Raw genomic sequence first — 18478 nt, 5'->3', positions numbered from 1 at the left:
CGTCTTCCACTGTAAACTCACGTAACAAGTTTTGTTGAATGCTTTTATCGTGTCGTCGTAAAACCCACGGCTTCACCCAGATTAGATTAGATTTTCGTTCCATAGATCCGTGCTGAGGAGATCCTCGTGGATGTGGAACATGTCGATTTTTTTAAGCTGAAATAACAATACTAATAGTATGAATAAATACAATACATCATTTGTTTCTATTAAAAATTTCGCCAATGGAGTAGAAGGAGTTGGCCAGTAGTAAGTCTTTCAGGCTCCTTTTAAACTGATCTTTATTTCTAACTAAATTTTTTATGTTTCCTGGCAAATTATTGAAAATGAGTGTTCCTGAGTAGTGGACCCATTTTTGAACTAAAGTAAGTGCTTTTAAGTCCTTGTGCAGATCATTTTTGTTCCTGGTATTGTTTGTATGAACTGCCCAATTCTTTGAAGAGGTTTCTGCAGGACGTCTGTGAATTTACTCCACAAATAATACGTATTACACGCTTTTGGATTCTGAAAACTTTTGTTTGACTTCAAGATTTATCCCAAAATATTATGCCATATGACATTATGGAATGAAAGTAGGCAAAGTATGCAAGCTTTTTCATTTTTATGTTGCCTATGTCTGCTAACACTCGAATTGCAAATACAGATTTGTTAATTATCAAGTTGTAATCCCAGGACTTTTAAGACTGTCAACCTCGTATGTATGGTTCCATTTTTTCCCCCACTTCTTTTCCGCATGTGCACACAATGCAATTGGGGTACGTACAACTGCTGAGGTTAATAACAAGTTGTTGTCAGCCATCTTGAACTTTGACGAAAAATTTGATGACAGTGTAATACCCCTTCTAGCGCTACGTCAAAGATCTTTGTCAAATATATTGGACGGAATATTGGATCACATCTTTGATCAAATCTTTCACAAAGAAATTTGATAGTGTAATACCGGCCTAAGGGTTAAACGCCTCGTCTTACCATCGATGCAGTCGATGATGATTTTTCAGACCACACTACTCGCCTCCGGTCAGCTACTGGCAAGTTTGTGTGTTCAGTGCCCCATCGCAAACGTGCAGTTTTATCTCCCGTTACGACTGCTTGCTACGAAACTCCAAATTTACATTTCTTACAGTTCCTTGTGCGATGTTCGCTGCGAAACAGGTGGAGACAGACCGGCATTCACTGACAAGGCATGGCCCTCGTGTCGCTTAGTATCTTTTCTTACGCCGTGTTACATGGGTGGCGAGCAATAGTGTGTTTCTTTTAGACAAGTTCTACCCTAGCATTCTGTCACATCTCCTACATAAAACCGACTTGTACGTAACACCCACACTCGTGAACGCAGCATGTCATTCTCAATGGAGGGAAGTCCTCCGAAGTAAGAGTGATTTCAGGTGTGCCGCAGGGGAGTGTCATAGGACCGTTGCTATTCACAATATATAAAATGACCTTGTGAATAACATCGGAAGTTCACTGTGGCTATTTGAGGATGAAGCTGTGGTATATAGAGAGGTTGTAACAATGGAAAACTGTACTGAAATGCAGGAGGATCTGCAACGAATTGACGCATGGTGCAGGGAATGGCAATTGAATCTCAATGTGGACAAATGTAATGTGCTGAGAATACATAGAAAGAAAGATGCCTTATCATTTAGCTACAATATAGCAGGTCAGCAACTGGAAGCAGTTAATTTCATAAATTATCTGGGAGTACGGATTAGGAGTGATTTAAAATGGACTGACCATATAAAATTAATCGTCGGTAAAGCAGATGCCAGACTGAGATTCATTGGAAGAATCCTAAGGAAATGCAGCCCGAAAATAAAGGAAGTAGGTTACAGTACACTTGTTCGCCCTTTGCTTGAATACTGCTCAGCAGTGTGGGATCCGTACCAGATAGGGTTGATAGAAGAGAGACAGAAGATCCAACGGAGAGCAGCGCGCTTCGTTACAGGATCATTTAGTAATCGCGAAAGCGTTACGCAGATGATAGATAAACTCCAGCAGAGGCATACCGAGAATCTTTCTTTCCACGAACGATACGAGACTGGAATAGAAGGGAGAACCGATAGAGGTACTCGAAATACCCTCCGCCACACACCGTCAGATGGCTTGCGGAGTATGGATGTAGATGACTTAGGCTGGTATTACACTATCAAATTTCTTTGTCCAATATCTTTTTCAAAGAAATTTGATGGTGTAATAGGGAACATTGCCAAATGTCATCAAATATTTCATCAAATCTAGGGCCTTGCTGTAGGTTTGATCAAACAAGCCGCTTGTCTTCTGTTCACTGCAATGTGGCATGTTACCACGTGGAGCGCTAGCATCGCTGCAGCGTTCTGTCGTCTGTAGTGTTTTTATAAACATTGCCGGTAAATACAATTGGTGTGTGCCGACAACTACAAAATTAATAGAGATGTATGAAGCTGATGAGGCGCTTTACAACGTGAGGTACCCTGAATACAAAAATAGATGAAGAAGATTGGAGACCTAACCTAACCTAACCTAACCTGACTCTCTCCTGCAGCAAGGAATCGGAGTGTTATAGTGAGCCCGACTTATACAGATATAGCAGTTCTTAAGTGCTTTGTGATACGAGGATACACTTCACTGAGCACATACAGAAATGTATGCTCATCCATTTTTAAGTAATTGATGTACGACTTGACGTCCTCCACTATAAGCTCACGTAACAAGTTTTGTTGAACGCTTCGCCCAGGTACGTTTCTTTTTTCCCCCGCTTCTCTTCCGCATGTGCACACAGTGCAATTGTGGTATACCCAGGCCGGCCGCGGTGGTCTCGCGGTTCTAGGCGCGCAGTCCGGAACCGTGCGACTGCTACGGTCGCAGGTTCGAATCCTGCCTCGGGCATGGATGTGTGTGATGTTCTTAGGTTAATTAGGTTTAAGTAGTTCTAAGTTCTAGGGGACTGATGACCACAGCTGTTAAGTCCCATAGTGCTCAGAGCCATTTGAACCATTTTGGTACACGCAACTGCTGCGGTTAATAACAAGTTGTTGTCACCCATCTTGAACTTTGACGAGAAATATGATGTGTGTGTAATACCCCTTTTTAGCGCCATGTCAAAGATCTTGGCGAAATATATTAGACGAATATTTGATCTAACCTTTGACAAAGAAATTTGATAGTGTGATACCGGCGTTAGGTAAGCGGTACAGCGTCACGTGATTGCGTGGTAGCTGTTCTGCACTATGTACAGCGCTCCACAGTAACCAGTGTGTTGTTTCAGGGCGTGACTAATGTTTTCCCCGGTGAGCTTCTAATGTTCCGTGTATTCCTCAACGTCTGTCGGCGACGTATAGCGACGATTCGCAGTGTAGACTTTATTTGAAGGCGGTGTACGTAGTGGAGTTTCCAGTAGCGTACCCGCATTAGCCTGGCTCTTCTGTTTCGTCGGGTGTGATCATTCGCCGCCTTTGTGCCAGAGTTCCGCATGGCGCCCGCTTTCTCACTCGCTGCCCGCTTTGTTTCTCAACTGCCCAATTCTCTCTGTCTACTGTCAACTTGCCTTGCCTGACCTGCCATAACACGCTTCGGTGGATTAACCTCCAACAACAGAAACGTGTGTGCAGTTCCTGCTTCAGGCAGAAAGGAGGTGGCAACACTGCATTAATGTCGGATTGAGCACAGAATTTTGCATAACTCGCACTTCTACTGAAATTAATGAATTCGAACTAAACAAACTTATTGACATATAGTCAGCACGGATTCAGAAAATATCGTTCTTGCGAAACACAACTAGCTCTGTATACTCATGAAGTAGTAAGTGCTATCGACAGGGGATATCAAATTGATTCCATATTTTTAGATTTCCAGAAGGCTTTCGACACCGTTCCTCACAAGCGTCTTCTAACCAAACTGCGTCCCTATGGAATATCGGCTCAGTTGTGCGACTGGATTCGTGATTTCCTGTCAGAAAGGCCACAGTTCGTAGTAACAGAGGGAAAGTCATCGAGTAAAACAGAGAACTGTTATAGGCCCTCTATTGTTCCTGATCTATATTAACGACGTAGGAGAGTAGCCGTCTTCGATTGTTTGCAGATGATGCTGTCATTTACCGTCTTGTAAAGTCATCAGATGATCAGAACGACTTGCAAAATGATTTAGTTAAGATACCGGTCTGGTGGGAAAAGTGGCAATTCACCCTGAATAAAGAAATGTGTGAATTTATTCACACGAGTACTAAAAGAAGTCAGCTAAATTTCGATTACACGATAAGTCACACAAATCTGAAGGCTGTAAGTTAAATTAAATACTTAGGGATTACAATTACAAATAACCTAAATTGGAACGATCACATAGGCAATATTGTAGCTAGAGCAAACCAAAGACTGCGATTCATTGGCAGAACACTTGGAAGGTGCAACAGGTCTACCAAAGAGACTGCTTACACTACGTTTGTCCGCCCTATTCCGGAGTATTGCTGTGCGGTGTGGGATCCGCATCAGGTGGGACTGACGGATGACATCGAAAAAGTACAAAGAAGGACAGCTCGTTTTGTATTATCGCGAAATAGGAGAGATAGTGTCACGGACATGATATGTGAATTTGAGTGGCAATTACTAAAACAAAGGCGATTTTCGTTGAGACGGAATCTTCTCATGAAATTTCAATCGCTAGTTTTCTCCTCCGATTGCGAAAACATTCTGTTGGCACCCACCTACATAGGGAGAAATGATCATCGCGATAAAATAAGAGAAATCAGGGCTCGCACAGAAAAATTTATGTGCTCTTTTTTCCAGCGTTCGTTCGAGAATGGAACGGTAGAGAGATAGCATGAAGCTGATTCATTCAACCCTCTGCCAGGCACTTTTGTGAAGAGCAGAGTAATCATGTAGATACAGATATACATGAAACTATTGTGTTAGAGTGACTTTAAAAAACGCACAAAAGCCGCCCTTATGTAATTTCCTATCCGGATTCCGTTTAATCCACTTGTGGAACAACTGACATTAGATAACTATTGCACTGGTATTTCCAGCTAGATGGAGAAATTGCGCAGTCAGCGCATGCAAATGTGCTAAGTGTTCATCGGGTGTTTGATGATGGTCAGACGATAAAATCTCCTGGCATCCAAGCTTTCTATCTCCCTGTGGTTTTTGCCTGTGGCACACGTCGTAATTAGCTGTATCAAACTGGAAGAGAGACACTATTTTGTTGACAACGCCGTTGCTGAAATCTCCCAAGCAGAGCTGCTACGCTTGCCGTAATTTGATGAATCAGCACAGAGCTGTAATATGTACGGCAGCCATTTTCAGCACCTCGTGAAAGTAGTAGTTCTCGTATTCATTGACCAAGGTAACTTATTTCGTCTCGGACTACTTCAGTTGGTTGGGTGGGTGGGGGGGCCGGGAGGTTAAAAACTGCAGGCGGAGATCAAGGCTTAACGCGAAGAAGCTGAGTCAAATGAATGCAGCTTGTAGTACACTCCTGGAAATTGAAATAAGAACACCGTGAATTCATTGCCCCAGGAAGGGGAAACTTTTTTGACACATTCCTGGGGTCAGATACATCACATGATCACACTGACAGAACCACAGGCACATAGACACAGGCAACAGAGCATGCACAATGTCGGCACTAGTACAGTGTATATCCACCTTTCGCAACAATGCAGGCTGCTATTCTCCCGTGGAGACGATCGTAGAGATGCTGGATGTAGTCCTGTGGAACGGCTTGCCATGCCATTTCCACCTGGCGCCTCAGTTGGACCAGCGTTCGTGCTGGACGTGCAGACCGCGTGAGACGACGCTTCATCCAGTCCCAAACATGCTCAATGGGGGACAGATCCGGAGATCTTGCTGGCCAGGGTAGCTGACTTACACCTTCTAGAGCACGTTGGGTAGCACGGGATACGTGCGGACGTGCATTGTCCTGTTGGAACAGCAAGTTCCCTTGCCGGTCTAGGAATGGTAGAACGATGGGTTCGATGACCGTTTGGATGTACCGTGCACTATTCAGTGTCCCCTCGACGATCACCAGTGGTGTACGGCCAGTGTAGGAGATCGCTCCCCACACCATGATGCCGGGTGTTGGCCCTGTGTGCCTCGGTCGTATGCAGTCCTCATTGTGGCGCTCACCTGCACGGCGCCAAACACGCATACGACCATCATTGGCACCAAGGCAGAAGCGACTCTCATCGCTGAAGACGACACGTCTCCATTCGTCCCTCCATTCACGCCTGTCGCGACACCACTGGAGGCGGGCTGCACGATGTTGGGGCGTGAGCGGAAGACGGCCTAACGGTGTGCGGGACCGTAGCCCAGCTTCATGGAGACGTTTGCGAATGGTCCTCGCCGATACCCCAGGAGCAACAGTGTCCCTAATTTGCTGGGAAGTGGCGGTGCGGTCCCCTACGGCACTGCGTAGGATCCTACGGTCTTGGCGTGCATCCGTGCGTCGCTGCGGTCCGGTCCCAGGTCGACGGGCACGTGCACCTTCCGCCGACCACTGGCGACAACATCGATGTACTGTGGAGACCTCACGCCTCACGTGTTGAGCAATTCGGCGGTACGTCCACCCGGCCTCCCGCATGCCCACTATACGCCCTCGCTCAAAGTCCGTCAACTGCACATACGGTTCACGTCCACGCTGTCGCGGCATGCTACCAGTGTTAAAGACTGCGATGGAGCTCCGTATGCCACGGCAAACTGGCTGACACTGACGGCGGCGGTGCACAAATGCTGCGCAGCTAGCGCCATTCGACGGCCAACACCGCGGTTCCTGGTGTGTCCGCTGTGCCGTGCGTGTGATCATTGCTTGTACAGCCCTCTCGCAGTGTCCGGAGCAAGTATGGTGGGTCTGACACACCGGTGTCAATGTGTTCTTTTTTCCATTTCCAGGAGTGTATTTACGGAGATGCTTCGAAGACGACAACGACGACCACGCTGCATTAAACAGAAATAATACTGTCACTTCCACATATTAGCAGATCTCATTTTATTAGTAGGTTGATAAAAAAAATGCAGGAAGTTTACTGAGAGGCTGCTTCTAGAACGTTGTAGGAAAGTTTCACTAAGGTTCTTTTAGAGCGTACAGTCAGTCGCAGGAGAAAAGTTGTGAAGTATGCAAAGAAGGGGAAGATCAATGGTCATAAATTAGCTTAGCTTATATTATCGTAGTAGTGTATTGTTGGAAGCCGGCCGTTGTGGCCGAGCGGTTCTAGGCGCTTCAGTCTAGAGCCGCGCTGTTGCTACGGTCGCAGGTTCGAATCCTGCCTCGGGCATGGATGTGTGTAATGTACTTAGGTTAGTTAGGTTTCAGTAGTTCTAAGTCTACGGGACTGATGACTTCCGATGTTAAGTCCCATAGTGCCAAGAGCCATTTTTTTGTATTGTTGGATAATATAAAACTGCAATTTTAAAAAAAGCCGATTCTTTTGCGTTATTTATTTGCTTACTTTATACGTATTTATGTAGCCTTGCTTTGTCTGTTATGTGGCACTTCTGTATTGCTTTGTTTTGTTTCTCGCGTCTTGTATTCTTTCGTTACGCGCCTGCTATTATTAGTTCTTTGCTGCAGGTGTCCGAGCTAAGCGTTCTTACACCCCTAGTACACTTTGTATGATTAAAAACCTAAATATAAGGACAAACAAATATTTACCGTATAGATATAAAAAACACACACAACATGACAAATTATAGATCATTACAGAAAACAGATTCAGCAAGTTGTGTTAAACAATACAAGGCTTGCAAGAACTGTTAATGCTTTGTTTTTTGACAACATGCGACTTTTATCTTGAAAAAGTTTCTTGCTATGTTTTATGAGTTGCCAACTTACATGAACCTATGGTTAAAGATATGGTATTTTTCGTCAGCCTTTTTTTACGTAATAACGTTTCCAACTTAGGACGTTTATGCTTGTGTCGGTCGTATATGTCATATGTGGATATTGACGACTTTTGTCTGTTGGCCGAAAAATGTCTTTTGTCGTCGGTTTCTCGTTTTATTTCGTATGTAGCATGTTTTGTTGTCACATTTTGTCGTGTTTCGATTAGTTAAGTTTTTTTACTTTATCATGTTTAGTTACGTTGTCTCGAGCGTGCCTTGTTTTTTGTTCCGAGCACGTATCGTTTCGGGTGGCGTATGTTTTGTTTCGAGTGTTTTGTCTTCTTTTGGGTGCGTGTTTCTCATATGCAATGGCCCCCGTTGAAGCTGTTAGTCGGGAGCTCTATGAAATGCGGTGTAGATACATGATACGGTCCAGTGATCGATGTTCTCTATTGCTCTCGGTCCTGTGATATTGCGAAGCATAGCATAGTTGCAGTCTGTGGAGCGCATGTTTGTTGCGCGGCTAGTATAATACCCCGCCGGGCGGCCACCAGAGGCGCTGGCTCCGCGGCGCGGCGGCGCGCGTCTTCTGTCTCCGGCGCGCGCGGGCCAGTCTCGTTGTGGCAGTGTCCGCGAGTGCTTCATCCCGTCCGCTCTGGCAGGCCATGTTCCCGACGTCGCCGGCGCGCACGAGACGGTCCAGAGCGAGCGAAAGCAGCCAGCATGGATGACCCGCACAATGGCGTCGTGCTCATCAAATGTGAGTGTGCGTTGTGCGTGCTCTCTCCTTGCGGGAACCGAGTGTACAGTCCAGTTAGTAGTGCGAGGGGATCGGCGCAGAAACCTAGGAGGATGTCGGCGTGGAGATGGGCTGTGAGGGTCGCCGAGTGAAGGGGGAAAAAAAAAAAGTACAGCAGGCGCGCCTTCAGAAACTCGCAGCAAAGGCATTGCTCGAGAGCGGGGGCGGAAGCTTTGCCAACCTGTTGGTGCTGCGGCGTTGTGTGGTGGAAGCGTGACGCTCACACCTGTATTAGTAGGCTACTTGTTGAGGTCTGGCGTAGACGCCTTCTTCTGTCCTTCCCGTTATAAGAACAAATACAAGCTAGTGTTCTCTCTAAGCGATAGACTTTCGTTGGAAATCCCTCCGTATAAATGTGCATCATCAATTGAAACTAAAAGTTCTATCCAGTAACAACTTATTTCCACCATCCGTTTAAGAATATTAGATCATAGTGAGGTAGATCTGCGTTATTAATAAGACATGTATTAATTTTATGTATGCTTTGGCGCTGTTTCCAATGAGATGAATGATCTTTAGGGTGGAGTTTAACTCTTCGAAATGCGTAATGGAAATAAAAACTAAATCGTGGGTAGGTACAGTAGCTTGTAGTTTCAGTTCAGTTTCGTGATATTCACTGTGAAGCCTAATCATGTAGCTCATGTCAACCCGTAGCTTTGTGTTTGAAACAATGGAACCGCATTGTTGTGAAAGAAAATAGCACAGTTGAGTAGAGTGTCACATCGTGGGATCAAGACTAAGTAGTTCTACAGTTACGTAGCCAGTTAAAATGTAGTAAATAATTCCTTCGCATGTGTATCGGAACGTAGCTAATTAGTTCTCATCGTTTGTACGGAGGTCTCTGTGTTTACTCTGAGCAGTAGTATCATTTGTCCTTTACGCCGCACATCCAACGATATGTTCCTTGTGCTCTTAATTGATGTCATCGTAATAGCTGATTTGGTTCACAGATGAGTTATCTGTGAACCATCATCATTTTCCACGATAATCTGTGTTGTTAGGATTCTATCCTTTACCGGAGATTTTATCAGACACACACTGTGTGCTGCTTTACGTTCAGTAACGCCTGAAAAAAAGGCTTTATGGTCTTTCTTTGGGAAATTCTTCATTGCAGTGTTTTTACATTTCATTTGCCTGAATACATGGTGTGAATAATCGTATTTAATGTTGACAATTCTTACTTGTCACGTATTTGTCATTCAGCTCTTTCAATCTGGGGATAGACATTCGTTTTCACGTTTGTACTCTTTCTCCTCCCTCCCTACCCCCTTTCACCTTGTTCCGTAAGCACAGCGATGATGAGGCAGAAGAGGAAAAATACAACATTTTTTTCTCCTTCATGCTACGAAGTGCAGCAATTTGACTTCGCATTTGTTGTGTAAACTGGACTCCAATCTGCAATTTCTTTTAGTACTCACTAATCTTTTCTTCAAATTTCCTCATATAAACAATTCGTTGTTTGTGTTGTGATGGCAGTAAATGAAGGCATGTGTGTATTGTTGTTTGCTGTTTTGTGCGTAACAATCAGTATGGACTTGCTTCACGTTTTGACAAATTTGTTAGGATGTACCGTTTTTGCCCGTTTACAGTTAGTTTTATGAATATTTGCTGTGTGTAGGTTTACTTCGTCTAGTTTGGGTCGTCGGATTCTGTTGTTGGCGTAGTTTCCAGTGTATTTAGGGTTAAGATTTCTGCGTGTCACTTCCGCCCCCCCTCCCCTATTTCCATCTTTCACTCAAAATTAAGACCTCTTCCAGATTTTTAGAATAGTTACGTTGTAGGCAGCCTGGTCCAAGTCGCAGTCTGTGGGTTTCTGCTTGTGTCTTCTACAGTCCCTCCATCCTCCTCTTACTGTTGTATTTTTCGTGGCTTATATATTATGTGCAGGGTAATTCATTGATGATATTAGAAACTTTCAGGAATGTTGGTCCGGAAACGACCCAATCGAAAGTTGCAAACGAAAAGCATTCAGATAACCTCCGACAGTGAACCCCTTCTGGTGCAAGCTCTTTGCGTTCCATATTTTGGGAGGAAGTAGTATGGACCTAAACAAGAACAAAAAGTCTATGAAAACATGGGCTTTAAAATGAATACATTAAAAGCTATGAGCACTTGTTCATCTTCGTTACTGTGAAACACCTCTCTTCTGCGGAACAAGTGCTTGTAGCCCTGAAGGTATGCATTTTAGAGCCCACATTTAATAGGCAATTGTTTCTTGTTTTGATCCCCCCCAAAACATGGGAAGCAAAGAGCTTGCCGTAAAAGAGGTCCTGTCAGAGGTATTGAAACGATTTTCGCATATAAACTTCCGAACCGGTCATTTCCAGACCGTCATCCCTGAAAGTTTGTGACATATTCTACCGAATCAATATGCATCAAAGTTATTCTGAGAGGTGTGTCTACTGTCTTCTGCTGGTTTTCCTGAATTTACCTTAATCATTTAGTTTCATAAGAAAAAGTGCGTTAAATATATCCCGAACGTAGACATTAGGCCACGCTACAGATAAATTTCTCAATACATTCTTTATTTCACATTGACATTCATTGCATCCACGTACTCGCAACCAGAATGTTATGTTTCAATCTAACCTATACCTGTGGCTACGCCATAGATCAACCAGTGTCACAACAACCAAGATACCTGGGGGGAGAGGCACTAGTATAAGAAGTAAACTGTACCGGTTTAACAGATACCTTTTAAAAGATTGGAATGATTGGTTTCCGGCTTTGTATGAAGCCTTTTTTCTGAGGCGGCCGCTGACTATTGTTGCCGTTCGAAGTCGGTACAGTCTGTTGCTGTCGTGCCCCAGCCGAGCCGGATTGCAGAAGCGGCAGCGCGGCGTGGCGTTACGTAACCAGACTTCCACATTAAGCAGGCAGGGGGGAGGACTGGGTGAAGGCCGGCGGCCGGAAGAGAAATAATGCGTCGAGGGCGGCGTACAGCGGGCGCCACAAGCCGCTACACCACCACCTGGCACTCCCACGCAGCTCTGCCGCCCTCCTCTCAGGGAAGCGGACGAGATTGTCGCCACTGTATTATGAGACCGCGTTTTGTTTGTGCGTTAGAGTTCCCGCGACTCTCTTGTGTAACAGTTTCGCTACGCTAAGCTTCTTCTGTTGGTCTAGACCTCTTCCAGAAGCCGCTTTTCCTATTGTGATTTCCGTTGCCTTACTATCATAGCGCGAAGTGTTCCTCTGACTCCACAATTAAAAAAAAAAAAAGGGAACTTCGTGAGCGCGTTGTGTGTCGCCTTGAGCGTAGTAGAGTTCTTCTAAGACACTGGAATTCCCTTCAGTAGGACCGAATCAGACCTCCATCTGATCAAATTTATAATTGCCTGTCTTTTCGATGATCGCAAAAGGCGAATATCGTGATGTTACCTTCTGAAATTGTCGCTGTTGATTTCCTGCCCCCACCGTACCCGAGCTTGTTGTCCCTAGTGACTTCGTCGTAGACGTGAAGCTGGCTGTGGTCAAGTACTAATACCGTGACTAACGAATGAATTTGTTTCTGACTGCCACCAATCTCTAACGAATGAATTTGTTTCTGACCAAATACATTACTACACGTTTAGATCGTGTTTTTTTCTCTTCATGGGGTTTTTATTACACGCGTATGAAACAGCTCACTGGTTGCAATGGATTTTATAGTCGAGTTGACCATGGTTTCGATTCCTAAACTAAGGGAGTCTTCATCAGAATTTATATTACCAAAATAAGGGGGACTGTGTATAATGTTGCGAGGAAGTAGCTCGTTGTGACAAAATGGGAAGGCGGAGATAATGTTAGGTAATTAGTGGGACGTTCTAATGTTATAATATCGATATGAGCCCAAAATAGCAGCAGACGACACTTTTTCAGTGACGTTACGTAACTACTATGTAACTCAGTACATACGTACTTATAAACATATTTCTATTAGTTTAATTATTTCATCCAAGTCTGCCTGGATTTTAAATGAAAAAGTAAATTTCATCGCACATCAAATTGTGTTACTGAAAATACTTCATTAGCAAATATCGTTCCTTACGAGAGGGCATGCGATCTAGTCCCGTATTATATCACCAGTCATCATCCATTTCTCGGCATTCTCCAGTGATTTCAATATGAAAAGACTGAGGACACCCAGGAAATTTTTATGTATTTATTGGGGTTTGTTGTATATAGCGTACAACGTGCAGTCTTAGCAATAGTAGGAGTACAATATAATAATTTGTTCTGAAATGAGATGCTGTTAATCTTCCTATGAATATACGGTAGATTCTATGAATGTAAAGATCAAACACTCAGTATTGTAAGCGCACAATGCATTCTCACAAAAACTCTAAGATGATATTGTAAGTTAAACTTACTAAACCAAGAAATATATTATGCGATAGTCTTCTGGAGAAGCGTAACTTCGTAACAAAACAGTTTTCCGCAATATAAATGGGTACAAGACCAATACCTTCGTGATATAGATTGTCAGTTACTGATCGTCGGGCCGAAATGAGTCGTAGGAACACATCATAGCTGTTTTACGAGAAAAATGTCCGCCCCGGTAGCTGAGTGGTCAGCGTGACAGACTGTCAATCCTAAGGGCCCGGGTTCGATTCCCGGCTGGGTCGGAGATTTTCTCCGATCAGGGACTGGATGTTGTGTTGTCCTAATCATCATCATTTCATCCCCATCGACGCGCAGGTCGCCGAGGTGGCGTCAAATCGAAAGATCTGCACCAGGCGAACGGTCTACCCGACGGCAGGCCCTAGCCACACGACATTTCCATTTCCTACGAGAAAAATTTCAGAGGGTGAATGGGAAGTAGTACACTAAAGCTTCAAAGATCCTAGTATAGGCATGCGTATTCAAATACACAGACTTGTAAACAGGCTGAATACGCCGTTCACAAGAAGTGTCTGGCGCAGTAGTAACTGCTGTTACAATGGCAGGTTATTAAGATTTGAGTTAAGTTGGAACGTGATATTATAGTCGGCGCAGGAGCGATGGCAAACAGTGTCTCCGAGGTACCGATGAAGTAGGGATTTTCCCGTACGAGCATTTCACGAGTGTACCGTGAGTATCAAGAATCAGATAAAATCAGCTCTCCGACATCGCTGCGACCGGAAAAAGATCCTGCAAAAACGGGAGCTGAAGAGAATAGCTGAACGTTACAGAGGTGCAACCCTTCCGCAAACTGTTGCAGATTTCAACGCTGGGCCATCAACAAGTGTCAACTTGCGAACCATTCAACGAGACATCATCGATATCGGCTTTCGGAGCCGGAGGCCCACTCGTGTACCTTTGATGACTGCACAACACAAAGCTTTACGCCTCGCCTAGGCCCGACATTAGACTGTTGATCACTGGATACATGTCACCTGGTCGGACGAATCTCGTTTCAAATTGTAACGAGTTGATGGTCGGGTACGGGTATGCAAGACAACCTCATGAATGTTTCGACCCTGCATGTCAGCAGGGGACTGCTCAAGCTGGTGGAGGCACTATAATGGTGTGGAACGTGTGCAGTTGGAGTGATACGTCTCTTGACATGTTACACGTACGTAAGCATCCTGTCTGATTAGATGCACCCCTTCATGTCCATTGTGCAATCCGACGGACTTGGGCAATTCCAGCACGACAATGCGACAACTCACGCGTCCAGAATTTGTACAGGGGGGCTCCAGGAACATTCTTCTGAGTTTAAACACTTCCGCTGGCCACCAAATTCCCCAGAAATGAACATTATTGAGCATGTCTCGGATGCCTTGCAATGTGCTGTCCAGGACAGATCTCCGCGTCCTCGCACTGTTAACGGATTTATGGACAGCCCTGCAGGATTTATGGTGTCACTTCTCTCCAGCACTGCTTCAGTCATTAGTCGACTCCATGCCAAGTCTTGCGGCACTTCTGCTGGTTCACGGAGGCCCTACACGATATTAGGCAGGTGTACCAGTTTCTTTGGCTCTTCAGTGTAAAACGAAACTTCCCCTGAGTTTAAAACTGTGTGCCAGTCGGGACTCCAATCCGTAACCTTTGCCTTTCGCGGGAAAGTGATCTGAGCTGCCAGGGCACGGTTCACGATCCATGGTCTCAGCTTTACTTCTACCAGTAGTTCATCTCCATACTGGAAACATGCCCCAGGCTGTGGCTAATCCATCTCTTCGCAGCATCCTTTCTTCCAGGACTGCTAGTTCAGCAAGTTTCACAGGAGATCTCCTGTGAAGTTTAGAAGGTAGATCAGTTACTGGCGGCAGCAAAGCTTTGAGGACGCGTCGTTAGAACACTTAACTGCGAAAGGCAAAGGTCTGGGGTTCGAGTCCCGGCCCGGCACACAATTTTAATCTGCCAGGAAACGTAATGTCATATTAGCATATACTCCGCTGCAGAGCGATGAACTCATTGTGGAAAGTAGTAGCTATGCTGGAGTAACATGCCTTAGTAAGTGAAAGAACCGAAAGTAACAGCCGTTAAAACGGTTCACAGCTCGTTGACCGAAGGAGGAATGCGACGCTAGATCACGACACGGACTGTGGGACTGGGAAGTTCGTGACTCGGTGACGCTGGCGGAAGTGGCTGCCTGTTGCCCGAGAGCTGTGGTGCCCATTCTCTGTCTCCCCTTCCCTCTTCCTTGTAGGAAAGTTCAGGAGTCTGGCAGTCTGAACGAAATTACTTTCACCAGAGACAGTCAGGCTCAATCTGCAGTTGCAGCGAAAACCATTTTGTGGTGAAGAAGTAAGAGTTGTCATCACCGGATTTTACTCGTCGGAATTTCATTCCGTCCGGGGCAGCGTTTCACCTGTTGTTTCGATAGGATATTCATTTTGTGTTCCCTGTTCCATAAACTCTTACCTCGATCAGTAATCAGTGTAATCAGTTTCTCCGCGATACCGAGAGAGCGCGCAGTTGATAGGCCGCTGATCTAGAGGTTCAAATTCCAACAGGAAATAAAATGGTTCAGATGGCTCTTAGCACTATGGGACTCAACATCTGAAGTCATCAGTCCCCTAGACTTAGAACTACTTAAACGTAACTAACCTAAGAACATCACACACATCCATGCCCGAGGCAGGATTCTAACCTGCGACCGTAACAGCCGCGTGGTCCCGGACTGAGCGCCTAGAACCGCTCGGTCACAGCGGCCGGCTCCAACAGGTATGTCATGAGTTGTACTTCCCACGGTTTCACTAATTTACCCCAAACAGCGAGCACTGTCCATGCCTTCTTTTGTTCTTTCCAAAAAGAGCTAGGACGTAGCGTCAAATGTCCTCGGTGTTGGCAGAACAATAATTCTCCCGCCCCTTGAAAGTGTTTCCACGTACATACAATACCTAGAGGAAGACATCGGCTGCTTCATGAAGCTGTTTCCGGATAATGCAGCATACAGAGAAGTCACAGTGGTAAAAATTATGGAGAAATGCAGTTATTGTATGAATAAACGATTGTAGAACAATAGCTGTTAGTCGTCTCATATCTGGGGGTGTGAGTACGGTGGGATTTTAAAGTGGAACGAACAAATAAAGCAAATTGCAGGGACGGTAGAACTGAGATGCAGCGGAAGAAACCTCAGGAAATGTAATCCACCTAAAAATGAGGTAGTGCACAAAACTCCCGTTACTCGTTTCAATGACTGTTGCTTGTGAATCGGGGACCGGCAGATTGGACTGAAAAATGGAGACCAACAGAACATGACAGCTTTAAGTCACAGGTTCATTTAGTAAACGTGAAAGTGTCACGGAGACGGTCATCCAACACCAGTGGCAAACGCTACAACAGAGGCGTCGCGCATCACGGTATGGTTTACTGTTAAAATTCCTAGAGTGTACATTCCTGGAAGAGTCGATCATTGTGTTGCTTCTTCCTACGTATGTATCGCGGAAAGCCCATGAAAGTAAATCAGATGCATTGGAGTTTACACGGAGGCTTATCAGCAATCGTTATTTCCACGGACCATTCGGCGACTGGAACAAGAATGAGGAGAGGATGTGTCAGTGGTAACACCAAGAGGTGGCTGGCGGAGTGCAAGGAGTATGGCCTGGTTACGAGTAAACTTGCGCTACTTGAGCCAAAGTAGACGGGTGCCCATCTTTATAGGAATGATGTTCAGACAGTGCGGGTTGGGTTTGCTTTGTCGGTAGTGTTCGTGCCATGACCTCCTGTTAGGTGTCGCTACTGGCACGGAGATGTAGGGTTGAAACACAAGCATCAGTGTGCAGAGAGTCAACATGGGTCTGGACAAGGTGAAGAGGGCTTAATTCGTAAAGTTGTTTAATATCAAAATAACAGCAACAGCACCGCTGCTCTTGATCAGTATCGACGCATTAAAGGAATGCGGAGAGGTCCCCTTTCTGCATCGGGGTTGATGAAAGTGATTTAGAAGTTCGAATTAACTGTCGAATTGAGGATTGGTACTGGTAGAGGCCGACGACCAACTGCGCCACAAATAGTTGAAGTTACTGTTGCCATGGCTGGTAGTGCTGGACGCAGTGTGCGATTTCCAAGCTGCTGAACATTCCGTGATCCACCTCCAAAAAGTGCTGCAAACAATTGTGAAATGGTATCCGAACACTCACCAACTTTTACCACTTGACGCAAACGTCCGCAGCTCGTGGTCGTGCGGTAGCGTTCTCGCTTCCCATGCCCGGGTCCCGGGTTCGATTCCCGGCGGGGTCAGGGATTTTCTCTGCCTCGTGATGACTGGGTGTTGTGTGATGTCCTTAGGTTAGTTAGGTTTAAGTAGTTCTAAGTTCTAGGGGACTGATGACCATAGATGTTAAGTCCCATAGTGCTCACAAGGGAACCTCCCCATCGCACCCCCCTCAGATTTAGTTATAAGTTGGCACAGTGGATAGGCCTCGAAAAACTGAACACAGATCAATTGAGAAAACAGGAAGAAGTTTTGTGGAACTGTGAAAAAATAAGCAAAATATACAAACTGAGTAGTTCATGGGAAGATATGCAATATCAAGGACATTAGGAACGCAGGTGCGCTGTGGTCTCGTGGTAACGTGAGCAGCTGCGGAACGAAAGGGCCTTGGTTCAAATCTTGCATCGAGTGAAAATTTTAATTTTTTATTTTCAGTTTATGTGACAAACACTTAAGTTTTCATCACTTTTTTGGGAGTGATTATCACATACACAAGAAAACCTAAATCGGGCAAGGTAGAAGAATCTTTTTACCCATTCGCCAAGTGTACAAGTTAGGTGGGTCGACAACATATTCCTGTCATGTGACGCACATGCCGTCACCAGTGTCGTATAGAATATATCAGACATGTTTTCCTGTGGAGGAATCGGTTGACCTATGACCTTGCGATCAAATGTTTTCGGTTCCCATTGGAGAGGCACGTCCTTTCGTCTACTAATCGCACGGTTTTGCGATGCGGTCGCAAAACAAAGACACTAAACTTATTACAGCGAACAGAGACGTCAGTGAACGAACGGACAGATAATAACTATGCAAAAATAAAGAAAGCAAAATTTTCACTTGAGGGAAGACTTGAACCAAGGACCTCTCGTTCTGCAGCTGCTCACGCTACCACTGGACCACGCCGCTCCTAAGCTCTCACTGTCATGATGTTGCCTATGTGGTCCATGGACTACTCAGTTTGTATATTTTGCTTATTTTTTCACAGTTCCACACAACTTCTTCCTGTTTTCTCAATTGATCTGTGTTCAGTTTATCAAGGCCTATCCACTGTGCCAACTTATAACTAAATCTGGGGGGGGGGGGGGGGGGTGCGATGGGGAGGTTCCCTTGTCAGAGCCATTTGAACCGTTTTGAACTTGACGCAAACATTCGAGTAGACTGCTCTTATGTTCCTTACAAGGGTTGAAGATCATGACACGTGGCCTTGGAACAGTTTGCAGAACTGGGCCAGTGAATACTCGCAATTGCCACAGTTAGGGATCGTCA

At 45.1% G+C, this 18478-nt stretch overlaps 1 protein-coding gene across 3 annotated transcripts in view; it reads left to right on the top strand.

Moving 5' to 3' along the window:
* Positions 1-18478, top strand: part of LOC126253646 (rho guanine nucleotide exchange factor 10) — a 579883-nt gene that overhangs the window by 224236 nt on the left and 337169 nt on the right. The window contains exon 1 of one of the 3 annotated variants that reach the window (XM_049955150.1): positions 8419-8547. The exons of the other annotated variants lie outside the window; for them this stretch is intronic. Within the exon in view, the coding sequence (XP_049811107.1) occupies positions 8511-8547 (37 nt within the window). The 5' untranslated portion in view covers positions 8419-8510. Of the gene's footprint in view, positions 1-8418; positions 8548-18478 lie in introns of those variants that run through there. 3 annotated transcript variants of the gene reach the window in all.

This window comes from Schistocerca nitens, chromosome 4 (genome assembly GCF_023898315.1).
Source record: "Schistocerca nitens isolate TAMUIC-IGC-003100 chromosome 4, iqSchNite1.1, whole genome shotgun sequence".
Taxonomy (NCBI): Eukaryota; Metazoa; Arthropoda; class Insecta; order Orthoptera; family Acrididae; genus Schistocerca; species Schistocerca nitens.
The sequence above is the reverse complement of the archived record's forward strand: the minus strand, read 5'-3'. Positions and strand labels throughout refer to the sequence as shown.